Consider the following 14,857-nt stretch of genomic DNA (forward strand, 5'->3'; position numbering starts at 1 on the left):
ACTCTTTATGTCTATTTGCAGACGTTTGGTCAATGATTGATTGCCATGATGGCAAAACTATGGCATAAGAAATGCTTTTTACAAAACACAAATATGTCCATATAGTGAAATGGCCTCAGATAGGTATAGTATGGAGAGAGTCTTTACAGCTGGGTAGGGAGGGGGGGGCTCTGGAATAAAACCACTGAAAAAGGCAACAACAAAAAATACAGGAGGTCCCTATACCCCGAGGGATATGCTGCATAGAAGCAGCTTTGTTTTGGTTTTCCTTTTTCACAGCCACACACACACACACACACACACACACACACACACACACACACACACACGAGACGCACAAAAGGCTTGTAACCACACCCAAGTGGAGGCCGCAAGCCCCTGCGGTTGGTCACGCTGTGTTTTCGTCCTCCTGCCCGAAACTAACAGCACAGCGGTGGCATCATACACACATACCCATTACACACTTCAAAGAGGTGGTGTAAAGTGTGTGTTTGTTTGGGGAGGAAGGGGGATAATTGGACAGCTCCCATACTGATTCTGAGAAATAAACGTGGCAGCTGCTCTTTTTGAAGGGGCTATACTCCGGAACAAATACAACCGAGACAAAACCGAGATTGAGAGCTGAGATAATGGGGGAAAAGGACAGGATGTGGAAGGAAAAAGAAACAAAGTTATGGAGAAGAGAAAGTGAGTGATTTTGGATACCTAGGAGGATATAAACTGTTAGGAAGCGAGTGTTGCTCATGCTTTAGTGGATACAGAACCCACGTTTCTTGACGTTCCTAGGACTGTACAGTATATATGCATACCAGACTTCATAACGGCTCTTTACACATGTTATTTTTCAAGTCAGAAAAACTGAAATCCATCTACCTTTAATGCATTTTGTACTTCAATAACCTCTTGACTAAAATTACATTCATATTTATAAGTGTACTCAAACCCCCTTTTGCTGAATCCACTTTTGTCTAGCTAGCAAAAGGGGGTAGAAAAAGTTAAACAAATCGAAAAATGTAGTGTAACACATAAATCACACAGAGAAAGACTCAGAACAGGAAAAAGTCCCACAGGATTCTGGGAAACTCAGAGCGGCACAGTGGATGCTGCTAAGCCCGGCCCTTCAACACCAGCTCTGTGGGAGACGATTACGTCACCTCTCGCTTCTCTATCCCAGAGCGCAGAAGGAGGGAGGAGAGGAGCTATTGGAACACAAAAAGCTGTCTGAGACAAGCAGACCTCAGTGTGGCGTGATCTTACTGCGTCTTCCGACTCCATTCGCCTTGTCCTTTTCTATCTCCTTTCAGTAGAGGGGGAGGGGTCTTTTTGATTCTACATCAAGATGTAGGAAGCTCCGTTGAGGGGACTGACCTAGGTGCGCCCTGGCCTCTGTGTTTCTCTTTTAATCTCTCTCTTAGGATCACAGGAATTGCCCTGCCCTGATTCCATCTATGTATTTCCTTGTACACTCCCCCTCTCTTCAACACGGCCTGGCAAATGGAGTGGCTCTTTGGTGGACACCAGGGGGCATCAGGGGGAGGAAAAAGGCCACAAGAATAAAAAGGTTGACTGATTCTTGTTTTATTATTTTCAATCCTTGGAAGAAATGAGATGAGTACAAGGAGAACTGGAAGTGTATGGTCTACACTAGCCTATGATTGTCACCCAGTGGCCAGCTACAGTACATGTACATAACAGCTACAAGTGTCAAGTCTCCCCCCCCCCTGTTTCTAGGAATGTTTTCCAGCTGTTATGCACAAGGTAAAAACTAACATGAACCTCGAAGCAGACCTGGACTGAAAGTCATCTGGCCACTATGGTCTTAGGTTAGTGATCCGGACTGAAAGTCATCTGGCCACTATGGTCTTAGGTTAGTGACCCGGACTGAAAGTCATCTGGCCACTATGGTCTTAGGTTAGTGACCCGGACTGAAAGTCATCTGGCCACTATGGTCTTAGGTTAGTGACCCGGACTGAAAGTCATCTGGCCACTATGGTCTTAGGTTAGTGACCCAGACTGAAAGTCATCTGGCCACTATGGTCTTAGGTTAGTGACCCGGACTGAAAGTCATCTGGCCACTATGGTCTTAGGTTAGTGACCTGGACTGAAAGTCACCTGACCACTATGGTTACTGGAGGCAACATAAGCTCACAAGGTTGGTAATTGACGCAAATACAGATTCTACTCCAGGCAAAAGGTTCGCTAGAGTTGCTGCTTTGTGAACTGGAAATAGAGGAATTCCTTCTAATGCTTCTATGCACTGACCTATAATGCCTAGTCCATCCAGTGTTAGAATGTTGCTAACACCTCAGAACCCCATGGAGCGATCAGCACTCAGATGGCAGCCATACAGCCACACACACATCCACACACACATCCACACACACATCCACACACACATCCACGCCAAACAAACAGAAGCCCACCTCAGCATGCACAAACAGAATTCCTACATACTGTGCATGTTACCTGCTCATATAAAGCTCTCACAGACACTTGGAGCACAAGTTTACTAAAGCAATCACACATATCACACACTCACACAGTGTAATTTAATGCTCCGACTCCCACTGTGTCGAATTATGTCCTTTTTGGCTGATCCCTTCTGTCCCTAAAACAAAGCCTCCCCTGTATTTATTATGCGGTCAACAGAATGGGAAGCGGACCGAAACAAATGATTCGCAAAACACACCCTGTTAGCTGTTGTTATTCTTATATTATAGATATTGTCATAACAAGTTTGAGAGGACAATTAATCAAGCTCTAGAACTATTACTACTGAAAGACGTGAGAACAGAAACCAGAGGTGAATGGGAGAGCCAGAGGAAAGGAGAGGGGGATATCCGTCTCTAATGATGGATCTGTCTTTTTTCTCTCCTCCCTCTTACTTCACTCCCCCACTTCCCATCATCCCTCCTCCTGATTCAACGCTTTGGCTCTGATCGCTACTTTACAAAAGAGAGGCAGGGGACTGTGCAAGTGTACTCACTACAAAGGAGCCGATGGCACCCTTCCTTCTCCACTACAGGGACTGGTCGTCCACTTTGAAATATTCCTCAGATGTCGTTTCTTTATACACCTTCTACAACTTTCCGTTGCTGTTGTCCCGCTGTTTCTTGCTGCTGCCGCCGCTGCTGTTGTAGAGGCTGGGGTTACCCACTAGGTGGTGTGGCGCCATGCCAGCGTAGGGACCAGCTGCAGCAGCGTAGTTGAAGAGGGCAGGGAGGAAGGGCAACGGCTCCACCTTCTCCCCCCCGGGGGCCATCATATTCAGAGCCATGGGCAGGGTGGCCAGGTTGTAGGGGTAGGCCAGCAGCTGCGGCCCGTAAAGCAGGTGGTAGGGGTCGGGGTAGAACGGCAGTTTGGCAAGATCCCCGGTAGGCACCATCTTCCCCAGCGGCCCGAAGGCGAGGGGCCCCGTCGGGTAGGACATGAGCAGGTTGTCCTCCTGCTTCTTGCCAGAGCGGTAGCCACCCTGGACGATGAGGGGCAGAGGGTAGTCCTGCATGGGGTATCCCCTGGCAGTGACCTCCCCTCTGTGAGGGTCTCTCGATGGCGCTGGGGAGTGGTCCAGGGGCTCTTCCTCGGACGGTGGGGGGGCCCGGGGGAGCAGCAGGGCATGGGCAGAAGGGCGGTCGCTGCCACTAACCGACCCAGGGGGCAACTGAAACCTCTCGAGACCCTGTGTGCCACGCAGGGACTGGGCAACCTGGCGGTTGGCCTGCATCAGCAGGTCCATGGCAGTGGGGAAGCGGCGGGGAGACTTGGAGGGCCGCCTCTGCAAGGGTGGGCTGTTAATAGTAGTTTGAATGGGTGTGTGTATCGGGGACGGTGCGGGACTAATCGGCTCCTCTTTGGGTACCAGGAGGGTCCCCTCCATGTCTCTGGGCTGCTCCTGTAATGATGCTCCCCTTGACTGCTGAGCCCTCTCCATCTCCATTTCTCTCTCCCTCTCCCTTCCCAGCTCTCTGTCCATCTCCCTCTCCCTCTGCTTCCTCCTTCCCAGCTCTCTGTCCATATCCCTCTCCCTCTGCTTCCTCCTTTCTAGCTCTCTGTCCATATCCCTTTCCCTCTGCCTCCCCCTTTCCAACTCTCTCTCCATATCCTGTTCCCTTTCCAGCTCTCTCTTCATCTCCCTCTCCCATTCTCTCTGCCTTTCCCTCTCCACCTCCCTCTCCCTGGCTAGAATCGAGGACATGGTCAGGTCTTGTGCTTGGTTGGGACTGGGGCTCCTGGACATGGGTGGGACCCTGAGATCTTGGGCCACTGGTGAGTTCTTAAAACCAGCATGATGGAGGAGGCCCATCCCACATCCCTCCCTCAGTCCTTTTCCCACAATATCCCCCTCCTGCTTCACACCACAGACCCCTTGGAGGGGAACTGTTGTCATGGCAACGGACAGAGGAGCAGCAGTATGGCTGATTCTCATCTGCAAGGTCGGGGGCATATTTGGAGAAGTGACAGGTGCAGGGCTGGTCCTCCTGTGGTTCTGCCCCTCCAGACTCCTCTTCCTGGGGGTCCGGTAGTCCAGACATTCAGCGCCGCTGCTCATGACCAGCACACCCTGGAGGGCCGAGGAGCAGCAGAGGGAGGGAGATGGTGTCGGCCGGTCGGCTGTGGGGATCTCTGGAGGGGACTGAATAATCTGAGGACTGGGCTCTCTGTCAGGAATGGGAGTTGTGAGTTCATTAAGTTCTTTGAGTTCAGGGCCGCTGCACAGTGTTGGAGTTTGGTGCTCTGCTTTCACCTCGCTAGGCTGGCTCGCGCACTGCAGCGGCTCTATGGCCTCGCTACTATGCTGTGTCTCTGGGATAGGGTAGCTGATAACTGGGACAGAGTGAAAAACGGGAACATGGTCACTCGTGGTATCTACGTCTTTGCTAACAGTGCTAACAGTTGTCTCTGCTGCTGCTGCTGTTTTTGACTCTGTCTGCGTCTCCTCCTTTTCTCTCTCTGGGGAGCTGCTTAACTCGTGGCGCCTCACGTGGCGGTTTAACGCTGAGGATGTCTTGCACACCTTATGGCACTGCGGACAGGTGTGTCTCGCCAACGACCTCCTGCTTAGGCGACTTGGACTTCCCTTCCCTAGTATAACCCTCTCTCTCGCCCTGTCTACCTCTGTTAACTCAGTCTCTGTCTCCATGCCCTCATCTCGTGATTGACACCCCGTTCGGGATGGCACAGACGAGGGGTTGGGAGCTTTGGGGTGCTGGGCTCTCTGGTGGTCCTCTAGTTGGTCCCTGGAAGGGAAGGGGGCCCTACAGAGGAGGCACACAAACTCCAGCAGGTGGCTAAGCTCGTGTTTATCCCGCTTCCTGGAACTGGAGAACCAGCGGCCGCACGTATCGCACTCCGACGCACTCCCATCGGACCAGGGCCGGCATTTTGTGTCCATAGGGGGGACTGAGGTAGACAATGGGGGCTGGGGAGAGACCAGGGGGGGATCAGCGGGCTTAAGGTGGGCTTCCCCGATTTCTTCCTCCCCCTTTTTGTCCTTCTCTTTTGAAGGTATAGAGGAAGTACTGAACGATTCAGGTGCCTCTCCCTCCTCCTGCTCCATGTGATCTTTCACCTCCCCCACTTCCTGCTCCACCTCATCCATCTTTCCATCCTCCTCCTCTTGGTCATCCTTATTCACATGGTCCATGAGTCTCTCTGCCCTCCTCATTAGCCGGAGGGAGCGTTTGTAGTGGAATTTGCGTTGCCAGTTCTTTGTTTTGTGGGCATGAGGGGCCTTCCTCTTGGGCTTGTATGAGTAGTAGGGCCTCCAGAGGTTGTCCTCATCGTCCTCACTCTCCCCCTGCTTGCGCACCTCCTGGCGGAAGTAGTACTCTCTGACCTTGCCCGTGGCTTTGGGGCTTTTCTTCCGGCTGTCCCCCTCTCCATTCTCTCTCTCCCCATCTCCTCCTCTCTCCCCCTCAGCTTCGACGCTAGAGTTGCGATGGGAGCGGTGTTTGTGGTGGTGGTGGTGGGAGTGGCGAGGTTCCTTGGAGTCATGTGGGGAGGAGTCCGTCCTTTTGGCTCTGGAAGGAGGGGGGCTCCTGTCCCTCTTGAGGTCCGTCTCGGAGATGCTGCGTTTGACCATGGCCTCCTCACCTATCCGCACAGTGATCTGGCACAGTGGCCCGGCCCCTTTGCCCTCTGACCCTGTGGACGACTGTTTGGCTGAGGAGCTGTCACTCTTGCTGTGCCCCTTGCGGGACTTATGATGGGACCTACCTGTTTCTGATCTCCTGTCCCCCTCCTCTGTGGCATCTGAACTGTCCACTAATTTAGCTCTCTTCCTATGGCTCTCCGTACTTTCCCTGTGAATTTTAACAGGCTTTGCACTGACCTTGGGGAGTGTCTGGCTGTTGCTAGCTTCAGGGGAGGGGCTGCTCAGGGGGCTTTTCCCGGCCCCAGAGGTGACCTGGTTGCTATGGACAATGACGGATGGCGCCGCTGTGCCATGCACTATGACGGAGGGCTTGGAGTGGCCGTATGTGATGACAGAGGACAAACCCAACTCTGGGCTACCGCTGACCTTTGGAGTTTTGACTTTGTTACGAACGGATGCCTTGGAGCTGCTGCCACAGCTATCTACCTGCTCTGACTCTGCCTCTCTGTCAGCTACTCTCCCTAAGGCCATACCTGTTAGGGAGGGGGGCCGGATCTCTCCCTGCTCTAGACCCACTGAGAGGGGGAAGCCGGCAGGGAACTCGTCAGGGTCAGGCTTCACACCCTTAGGTAGAGAGCAACTGATGAGGCTGTGAAGGTCCAGGGAGCCGGGCAGGCTGCAGTCCAGGGGCTGAGGCAAGGGGACGGCAGAGGGGTCAGACGGGGGCAGCAGCAGGCTGTTGGCCAGGGAGTCACTGTAGGTCTTGTAGGGTCTCTTCTGGGAGCGCATGGGGAGCAGGCGGTAGAACTTGAGGGCGTTGACCTTCTGCTTGTAACCGCCGTTGACTGTCTTTTCGCTGGAGATGAGGCCCGGGCTGATGCCGTGGAAAGCCTTCTGGTGGGTCTTCAGGTTGTAGTACGTTGCGAAGGCCTCCCAGCAGAAGATGCACTGGTAGCGTCGCTCGCCCGTGTGCCACACCTCGTGCTTGGTGCGATACTCGGCCAGGGCGAACACCTTGTCGCAGAAGTGGCAGGGGTACTTGCGGCGCCACGAGTGCACGTTGGAGTGACGCTTGAGGCTGGACAGGGTCATGTAGGAGCGCTCGCACACCGAGCAGAAGTAGATGACGTGGCCGTCCACCACCTTGACGAAGTGGTCCTCGTCCCCCACCAGCTCTGACACGTCACCTTCATGCCGAACCAGGAGACCTCGCCCTTTTTTCCCTTTGCCAGGCTTCATATCCTCTTCACTTGCCCCCACAATCTGTCCTCCCTCCACCCTAACCTCCCCTTCCTCCAGGGGCTCCTCTTTGGCCAGGATGGGGAGAAGGGGGATGCTAGATGGGAGGGCCGGGTTCAGAGCGTGCGTGCAGGAGGCCTCGTGGGACTGCAGTCTCTTGTTGTGGATGAAGGCTTTGCCACAGTACTGGCAGCTGAGGGCCCGACCACCACGGTGCAGCCGCATGTGGGCCGTGAGAGACAAGGCGGAGCTGAAGAGGCGGTGGCACACCCCACATATCAGCTCCGGCTTGGGGCCATCTGGGGGGGTGGAGGAGGAGTGAGGAGGAAGAGTGAAAGACTCAGAGGGGTGAGGAAGAGGAGGAGAAAGGTGGAGGTTGGGCGGGCGTTGGTTTGTTCCAACTTGGGGGCTGCCCGCCCTCCCTCCTTTTTTCCCTGTTTTCTCCTTTCTGTCTGTGCCCCGGCCCCCCTGGCCCCGATAGGCCACGGTGCTCAGGTTGAACAGGATCTGTGCAGTCTTTGAGGGTGAGGCCGTGCCATTGGTCAGTCTGTGACCCTCCCCTGGGTAACCACCTATAGGCCCATTGGAGGACCTGGGGGGGAACCTGTGGAACTGGGAGTCCAGACCGGCTTTGAAAAGAGGTGGGGGGGATTTGATGTCCTTTTTGACCAGTGCGGTAAGATCCATAGGAGAGGAAGAGGAGGAAGGGGAAGAGGAGGCGGAGGAAGAGGACGGGGAGCTGTCCCGCTGGGGCGGGTTAAAGGGCCGCCGTTTGTCTGTGGTGGTGGCATCTAGTTTCCACGCTGACCCCTCGTTGGACACCTTGGAGGCCGAGGAGGGGTGTCGGCGGCGGGGGTAGGATGTGGCTGAGGAGGGGCGGTGGTTGTGAACAGTGAGGGCGGCGGGCAGGGCGGCGCTGAGGGGGAAGCTGAGGGTGATCTTAGCGTTCTCGGGGCCGTCTGCCTCATCATTCATCAGCCCCTCCATCATGGCCTCCCCTCCTCGGCACTGCCTGCTTTTACCCTTCATCTGCCCTGGTTCCGCCTCCTCTTCTTCCTCCACCAGATTGGTCAAGATGGGCACCCTAAGTCTGAGGCCCGCCTCCGACAGACGCCTGTTACCCTTGGAGCCCTGGCGGGCAACACGGGAGGAGTAGATGAAGTTGAGCAGGTTGGACAGCACACTGGACTGGAGGTTAGGCAGGTCCAGCCCAGCCCCCTGGATGAGCCCGGAAGAGGGGGTAGATGGCGGGTGGCGGTTGGCTAATACAGGAGTCGTAGGCGGTGGGGAAGACGTCGACAGCAGCAGCTGGCGGAAGTACTGGCAGCAGGCGGCCAACTTGGCGTTGCTGGTGGCGATGAGGTTGACGTCACAAAAGAGGGTGGGCCCGGCGGGCAGGCGCTGCTCGTTCAGGCGTAGCAAGAAGGGGCCTGCGTGGAGGGGGTCCAACACCTCCAGCCAGGACACCATGACCGGCCCCCAAAACCTGAGAAACGACAAGAAGAGATGAGTGTTACAGCTAGAATGGATCCCTGCATGCGTGTTTTGTAAGTCACTGTGGATAAGCACTACATTTGAATGTATTATACCAGAAAGAAAATACCCATTCCTATCCAAAAAATATTATTTCATGGTGCTAAGGAAATGATGCTAAGGAAATGATGCTAAGGAAATGATGCCTAGGAAATGTTTAAAGTTGCTTAAGAGCGCAACAAACGTCAACTGATGTTAAAATCCAAAAAGGAATGGCGAGAGCAGGGAAGGAGAGAAGAAGAAGGAATATGTGGCAGTGCTGGTTTAGATTTCAGCACGCAGAAACTGGAAAGAAATTCCAGGGATCCATCTTGGCTGTGTCACAACATTCACGTCGCCTAATTGGAAGGCGTTCAGATTTAATCAAGATTTAATCAAGATTCCCCTGGAATAGAGTGTTGACTTGCATCCCATAGCCCTGTGGACTTAAAACAAATAGGTCCCGTTTAACAGACATGGTGGGGGAAAAGGGGGGTGGTTCTCATCACAGCCTGCTGGCCCATTCCTGGTAGTGGTCAGAATCTGCCAGCCATGACTCTAACCATTATTTGTGAAGGCAGAGGGAGAGAGAGAAGGAGGGAAGGAAAGTGGAAGCCAGGGAGAGAGGCAGGGAGGCAGGGTAGGGGAGGATAGTGGAGGAGGGGTGTTTTTCCGCCCGCTGCATCCGGTTCTGTCGCAGTTAAGCTCGAGAGAGGACGAGCAAAGATCGACGGGGCGCTTCCCATTTCCATTCTAATTCTAGCAGCGATTGCGGCAGATCCACTCGCCTGCTATCTATTCATACACGCCAGCTCGCAGATTCGCCTGCAATAGGCAATTTTATTGTAATTACTTATTTAGCACAGGCCGTTCTGTGGGGTCTGCAGATTGGGGGAGATGGATGTTGAGGCCTTAATGATGCGACAAAAAGAAAAATCCACAGTCATGCTTTTCTGCTTGTGTTTTCAAGCAGCAAGGCAGAAAGGCCTCTGTAAAATTCCACAGGCAGCCCTGAACAGGCAGAAACTAGGTCAGCACTGTTATTGCAGAGGGAAGAGGGAGAGAGAGAGAGGGAGAGAAAGGAAGAGAGAGGGCCAGGCTGGAAACAGGAACACACATACACACAGCACAGGCCGACGGAAAGGCAGATAGCGCACAGACAGACAGACACAAACACATCCCCATTGGCAGAAATGCACGCAGTCATATATACAGGCACCGGCAAGCACTACTGATGTCATGGGTGTAAAACTATATGTAAAACAATGGGGTGAAGCAGGGGTGCAATCTGCAACAGACAGAGAGTCTGTATAGGTGGAATGAACTGAATTACAGAACAGAATAAGAGGAGGTTTGAAGAAAGCGGATATAAAGGGGGAAAGGGACACACCACCCATACAGTGAAATGATACACAACGAAATGCACAGTAAAGTCGCACAGCTACGCTGCTAATCCCACTTGCTCTGTATTTACCCGGATATACAGGCAAACACAGTGACTATTTTGGCAATCTACCTCTATAGCCCTATTCGCAAGGGACTAGTATTACTATAGAATGTCGGTTATGTAATTATTACTCCAGCACGTCCGTTTTTTGGACAAGATTAGTTTTACCAAACTGCCCCTGTAATTCATTTTTTTTCTTCATTCAAAATGGACCGTTATGACAGAAGCCTGGAGGCTCTTCTAGTCGTAAAGATATTTCAAATGTCTAGGGATAGCCTAATGACCTTCAGGTCAAAGACAGTCAGAATAACAATCCACATCAGTAACAACCATGAACTGTAACCTACGCAGACATTTAACTACCTGACGGATTTGGCAATTCATCAATTCATTGGCACAATATCGTCCACTTCATCTTTAAAAAGAGAAGTACGTGACAAAACAGTTCATTCATCTGTAGGCTACGGGCATAGCACTTTGTTTTACGCATCAATTTGGTCCCGTGTTCTTCCCCAACCTGGGTGCAGCACCTGTTCAACTCTTTAATATCCCTCAGAACACAGGGATGACGATTCACACGGGACTAGTATTATCAGAGGACCTGGGAGTTTAGCCAAAAAAACTGTAGGTTTTTAGGGCTGGAATAATAACTTCATGCCAAGTAAAAATGACTGACATGGCAGATTCGGACGGGACTAAAATTACAAATGTGGTGATTTGTGCTCATGCCCAGTAAAACATATCCCATCCGAATATGGCTTAACGTCCTTCATACTGGACACAGAGACATAAAAGTTGTATCCACAAGTTCATCTGACTCTGGGGAAGTAGATAAAAGGCCTCATTGCCAGAATCCGGAAGTCTCCCTTTAAAGTAGATGTGTCTTCTTGAGAAATATGTGGATATGTTTACTGTGCAGTCTGCTCTGACAACACACTGTCACTTGGTAATAGTCCCATGTGGCTCAGTTGGTAGCGCACTGAGCTTGCAAAACCAGAGTTGTGGGTTCGATTCCCATGAGGGACCAGTACGAAAAATGTATGCACTCACTACAGCAAGTTGCTCCGGATAAGAGTGTCTGCTAAATGACAAAAAATGTAATTTAGACGCCAGCTACTTGTAGGCGGACACACCGTGAGACGCCGTGAGGGCAAAAAATGTCACGATTTCATCTGGTGTTTACGCCGCAAATGGGAAAATGTGTCTGCCGCCCTCTCTCTTCATCTTGCTGTGACGCACACAACTGCCTCTCCACAAACAGGCCCTGAACAACGGTCTGGCCAAGCGTGACGGGGAGCTTTACACACACACACAACACAATCACGCACAGTCACGCGCATGCATACACACCCTCCCCCCTCACACACACGCAAGCAAGCATCTGACCCTCAGTGTGCCAAGGACCCAGCCTCGCCCCCACAAAATACAGTGCCCTTCTGAAGCACAGTGTTCCGCACAAACAAACATGTCCGCTGAAGGATTGTACATCTATTTGCACCCACGGTGCTGCAAAAAAACAAAACCACAAAAAAACAGAACAGCAAGTGCAGGTACGGTTTGTGTGGCACAAATGACTGACTAAGCTACGTAGATGAACACAAGGCAGAATCACAATGTCAGCAAGAGGAAAAACATAAACGCTACACTCGGGTCACAGTGACCATGCCACTATTAAAAGTACCTCGAGTCCTAATCAGTTAGTATGCAATGGCTCCGATCCCATCTCCTTTATATGTACAGCCCAGCCATAGACTAGTTACTGCAAGAGACTGGTGGGTGGGTTTCAGCCAGCACGCGGGGGGAAATGTGGGGGGCCGGATTGGAGTGTGTGGGGGGGTTTACTCGTTCCGCACTGTGAGCGAGTGGAGTGGGATTGTGGAAATAGGAAGGTGTCTGTTGGGTTCTCCCCAGTGTGGAACGGCCAGCAAGGGGGGCACCAGTTGGGTCGTGAAAAGGGGGCTGTCGTTGGAGACAGAGAGAGGGAGAGACACTGAACTCTCCACAACCCCCCGGCCCAGAAAACATGGAGGAGCCAGCCAGATGGGGCAGAGGGAGGAGGAGGAGAAGAGGAGGGAAGGAAGGGAGGTTGGTATGGGTCGGGGAGTGGTTCAGAGGAGTGGTGGGTGGAGAGAGGAGGGTGGAGAGAGGAGGGGTGGAAGGGTGGATAGTGTAACTTCAAACACATCTCTTCCTGGTCCAGATTTCATGGTTTCCTTGTCTTTCAGATCCTGCTCAGCGTGTCAACATGCCCCCCCCCCCCCCCCTCCCACCCTCAGTGTAATCTGTGGTATCGCTACAATTTGGCATGCCACTCCACGCACCAGCGAGCCTGCCCCACGTTAAAACGCCACACTCCATGGTCTGTTAGCTCTCACCCCGGCACATAATTACCATCATTCTGAACCATGTAATAGAGAATGGAAACACTACACCCACTGACCTTTTTGGGGTCATTTCCCCAAAACCATTTTCAATTTTGCACACTGTCCCTCTGAAGATACAGTGCAGGTCCGTTAGGTGTGTGCAGCGTAAAACAATACAACTTTATTGTCCACAGTTACAGCGAACAACGGAAATGTGTCTAGAGTGCATTACCCAGCAAAGGGACAAATCCTGACTTTATAGATGCATACATAACTCAAACTTCTGGCCAAATCATACTTCTGCGGAAGTCATTCATAGCAACGAGAGATTTATGCGTAACATTGCACGCTGAAATCTCAATTTCAGAATTGGACAATTGGAATGGCTTAAGTGGAAATTGTACCAACTATTTGCCAACATTGCCAGGGTATTCAAGTCTTCCATTGGATGCCATTGACATAGTCTAGCCAGTATACAAACAACAAGTCAAACAGAAAACGGTTGGCTGGAAATTCATCAACTGCCACTGGCGCTAAGCAACGAGGCTCCCTATAACTCCTGACCTCTGACCCCTAAAGCCCTGTGGCATTGTAGGTCATATTTCCCATACAGTGAAGGCAGAGGCTTGGTGGCCTTGGAGACCAGGAATGTGGAAATATTTGGCAGAGGGGCTGTTGTTTTGGAAAAGGAAAGCAGGGTTGGTTAGGGAAACAACAATGGGTCTGTGACGTTAAAATGCCCTCCAAGGCTTAGCAAGAACCTCCTTCCGCTTCCAAAATAACAGCCTGGCACTAGAAGGATATTTTGATGACACACCAAAGAACAGACAGGAGAGACGAGAATAATTTAACCTCGGCGCTAGATTCGCTATCAGGGACGTGTATGTGCAAGTTTTTCACCAACTCCTTGTGTCATTTTGGGAGTTAAGTCGGCTGACCAGTCACAGTGAGAAAAGGTTTCCCTAAAACACAGAGCCCATGTCATGCTCACGTCTACCGCCTTGCTCTGACACACATTAGCTAGACCCCCCAATCTGGAGTGTTTCATGCAGATGCGAAAGACGCAGAGATTTTTTAAGTTTCATCATAATCTCTGAACGAGTCATCGCTCCTGAAAAAGAACTGCGTGGTACGCCAGCGAGACCGAGGAGGAGGGAGACAAGGCCTCTTATTGGCCCCCCACACACACACACACACACACACACACACACACACACACACTCACACAGTACACAGACACACACAGTACACAGACACACACCAACCCTTACACACTTAAAACAAACATTACATTTCTCCTGACATACAAAACAACCAGGCAATGGCGTGACTGAGAAAAACAAGCAGACGAAAAAGAGAGAGAAACATATCAGCCTCCCTTTCACTGCTAGGCAAGCACACAACAAGACAACGTACCTCGGAAAACCTCCTGCTGCATCTCTGCTGCGATGTGTTCTCCCTCCTCTCTCTCTTGCTCGCTCTATCCGCTCTCTCCCTCGGTCTGTGTGAGCGTGCGTCTGCGTGAGTGTGTGTGTGTGAGAGTGTGCAGGCAAGGAGAGACGACGCACACACAGGCAGCAGTGTGTAAAGACAGAGGGCAGGAGCGACTCTCACACTCTGTCTCTCTCGGTCTCTCTCGGTCGCTCTCTCTCTCTCTCTCTCTCGCTCGCTCCCCCTCGCTCTCTCTCTCTCTCTCACTTGCTCCACTCTCTCTCACTTGCTCCACTCTCTCTCACTTACTCCACTCTCTCTCACTTGCTCCACTCTCTCTCACCTGCTCCACTCTCTCTCTCACTTCAGTTGTGCACATGATTCTCAGTATTTTTGCCCTTTTTTTTCAGCAAGTGAATTCCCCCCCACACCCCGAATCCAATCCTCGTTTTATTTGGAAGTGTTGTTCTCCAACCACACACACAGACACACTACTTTATATACACAAAGCCTGGCAAGATAGGGAGGGCGAGAGAGAGAGAGAGAGAGAGAGAGAAAGGCAGAGGACGCCATTTAAGCAGTTTGTTACGAGCACTGCCAGTCCCCAAAATGGCTGAAAACAAACAGGAGCGATGCCAAAAAAAAAAACCTGGGCACTAGGAGAGAGAGAGAGAGAGAGAGAGAGAGAGAGAGAGAGAGAGAGAGAGAGAGAGAGAGAAGAGAGGGGGGAGGGGGAGAAAGAGAGAGACTACAGACAATAGTTGGATGGCC

The 14,857-nt window shown here is 51.9% G+C and overlaps 1 protein-coding gene across 1 annotated transcript; it reads right to left on the bottom strand.

The window, feature by feature from the left end:
- Positions 1–280: 280 nt before the first annotated feature.
- LOC106608678 (uncharacterized) lies at positions 281–14,587 on the bottom strand. Its single transcript, XM_014206777.3, has 2 exons — positions 14,072–14,587; positions 281–8,819 (listed from the first exon to the last, which is right to left on the bottom strand). The coding sequence occupies exon 2, from the start codon at positions 8,801–8,803 to the stop codon at positions 3,080–3,082; it is 5,724 nt and encodes a 1,907-aa protein (XP_014062252.1). The 5' UTR covers positions 8,804–8,819; positions 14,072–14,587; the 3' UTR covers positions 281–3,079.
- Between the last annotated feature and the right edge of the window lie 270 nt (positions 14,588–14,857).

Source organism: Salmo salar, chromosome 07, assembly GCF_965601325.2.
Source record: "Salmo salar chromosome 07, fSalSal1, whole genome shotgun sequence".
In the NCBI taxonomy this organism is placed as follows: domain Eukaryota; kingdom Metazoa; phylum Chordata; class Actinopteri; order Salmoniformes; family Salmonidae; genus Salmo; species Salmo salar.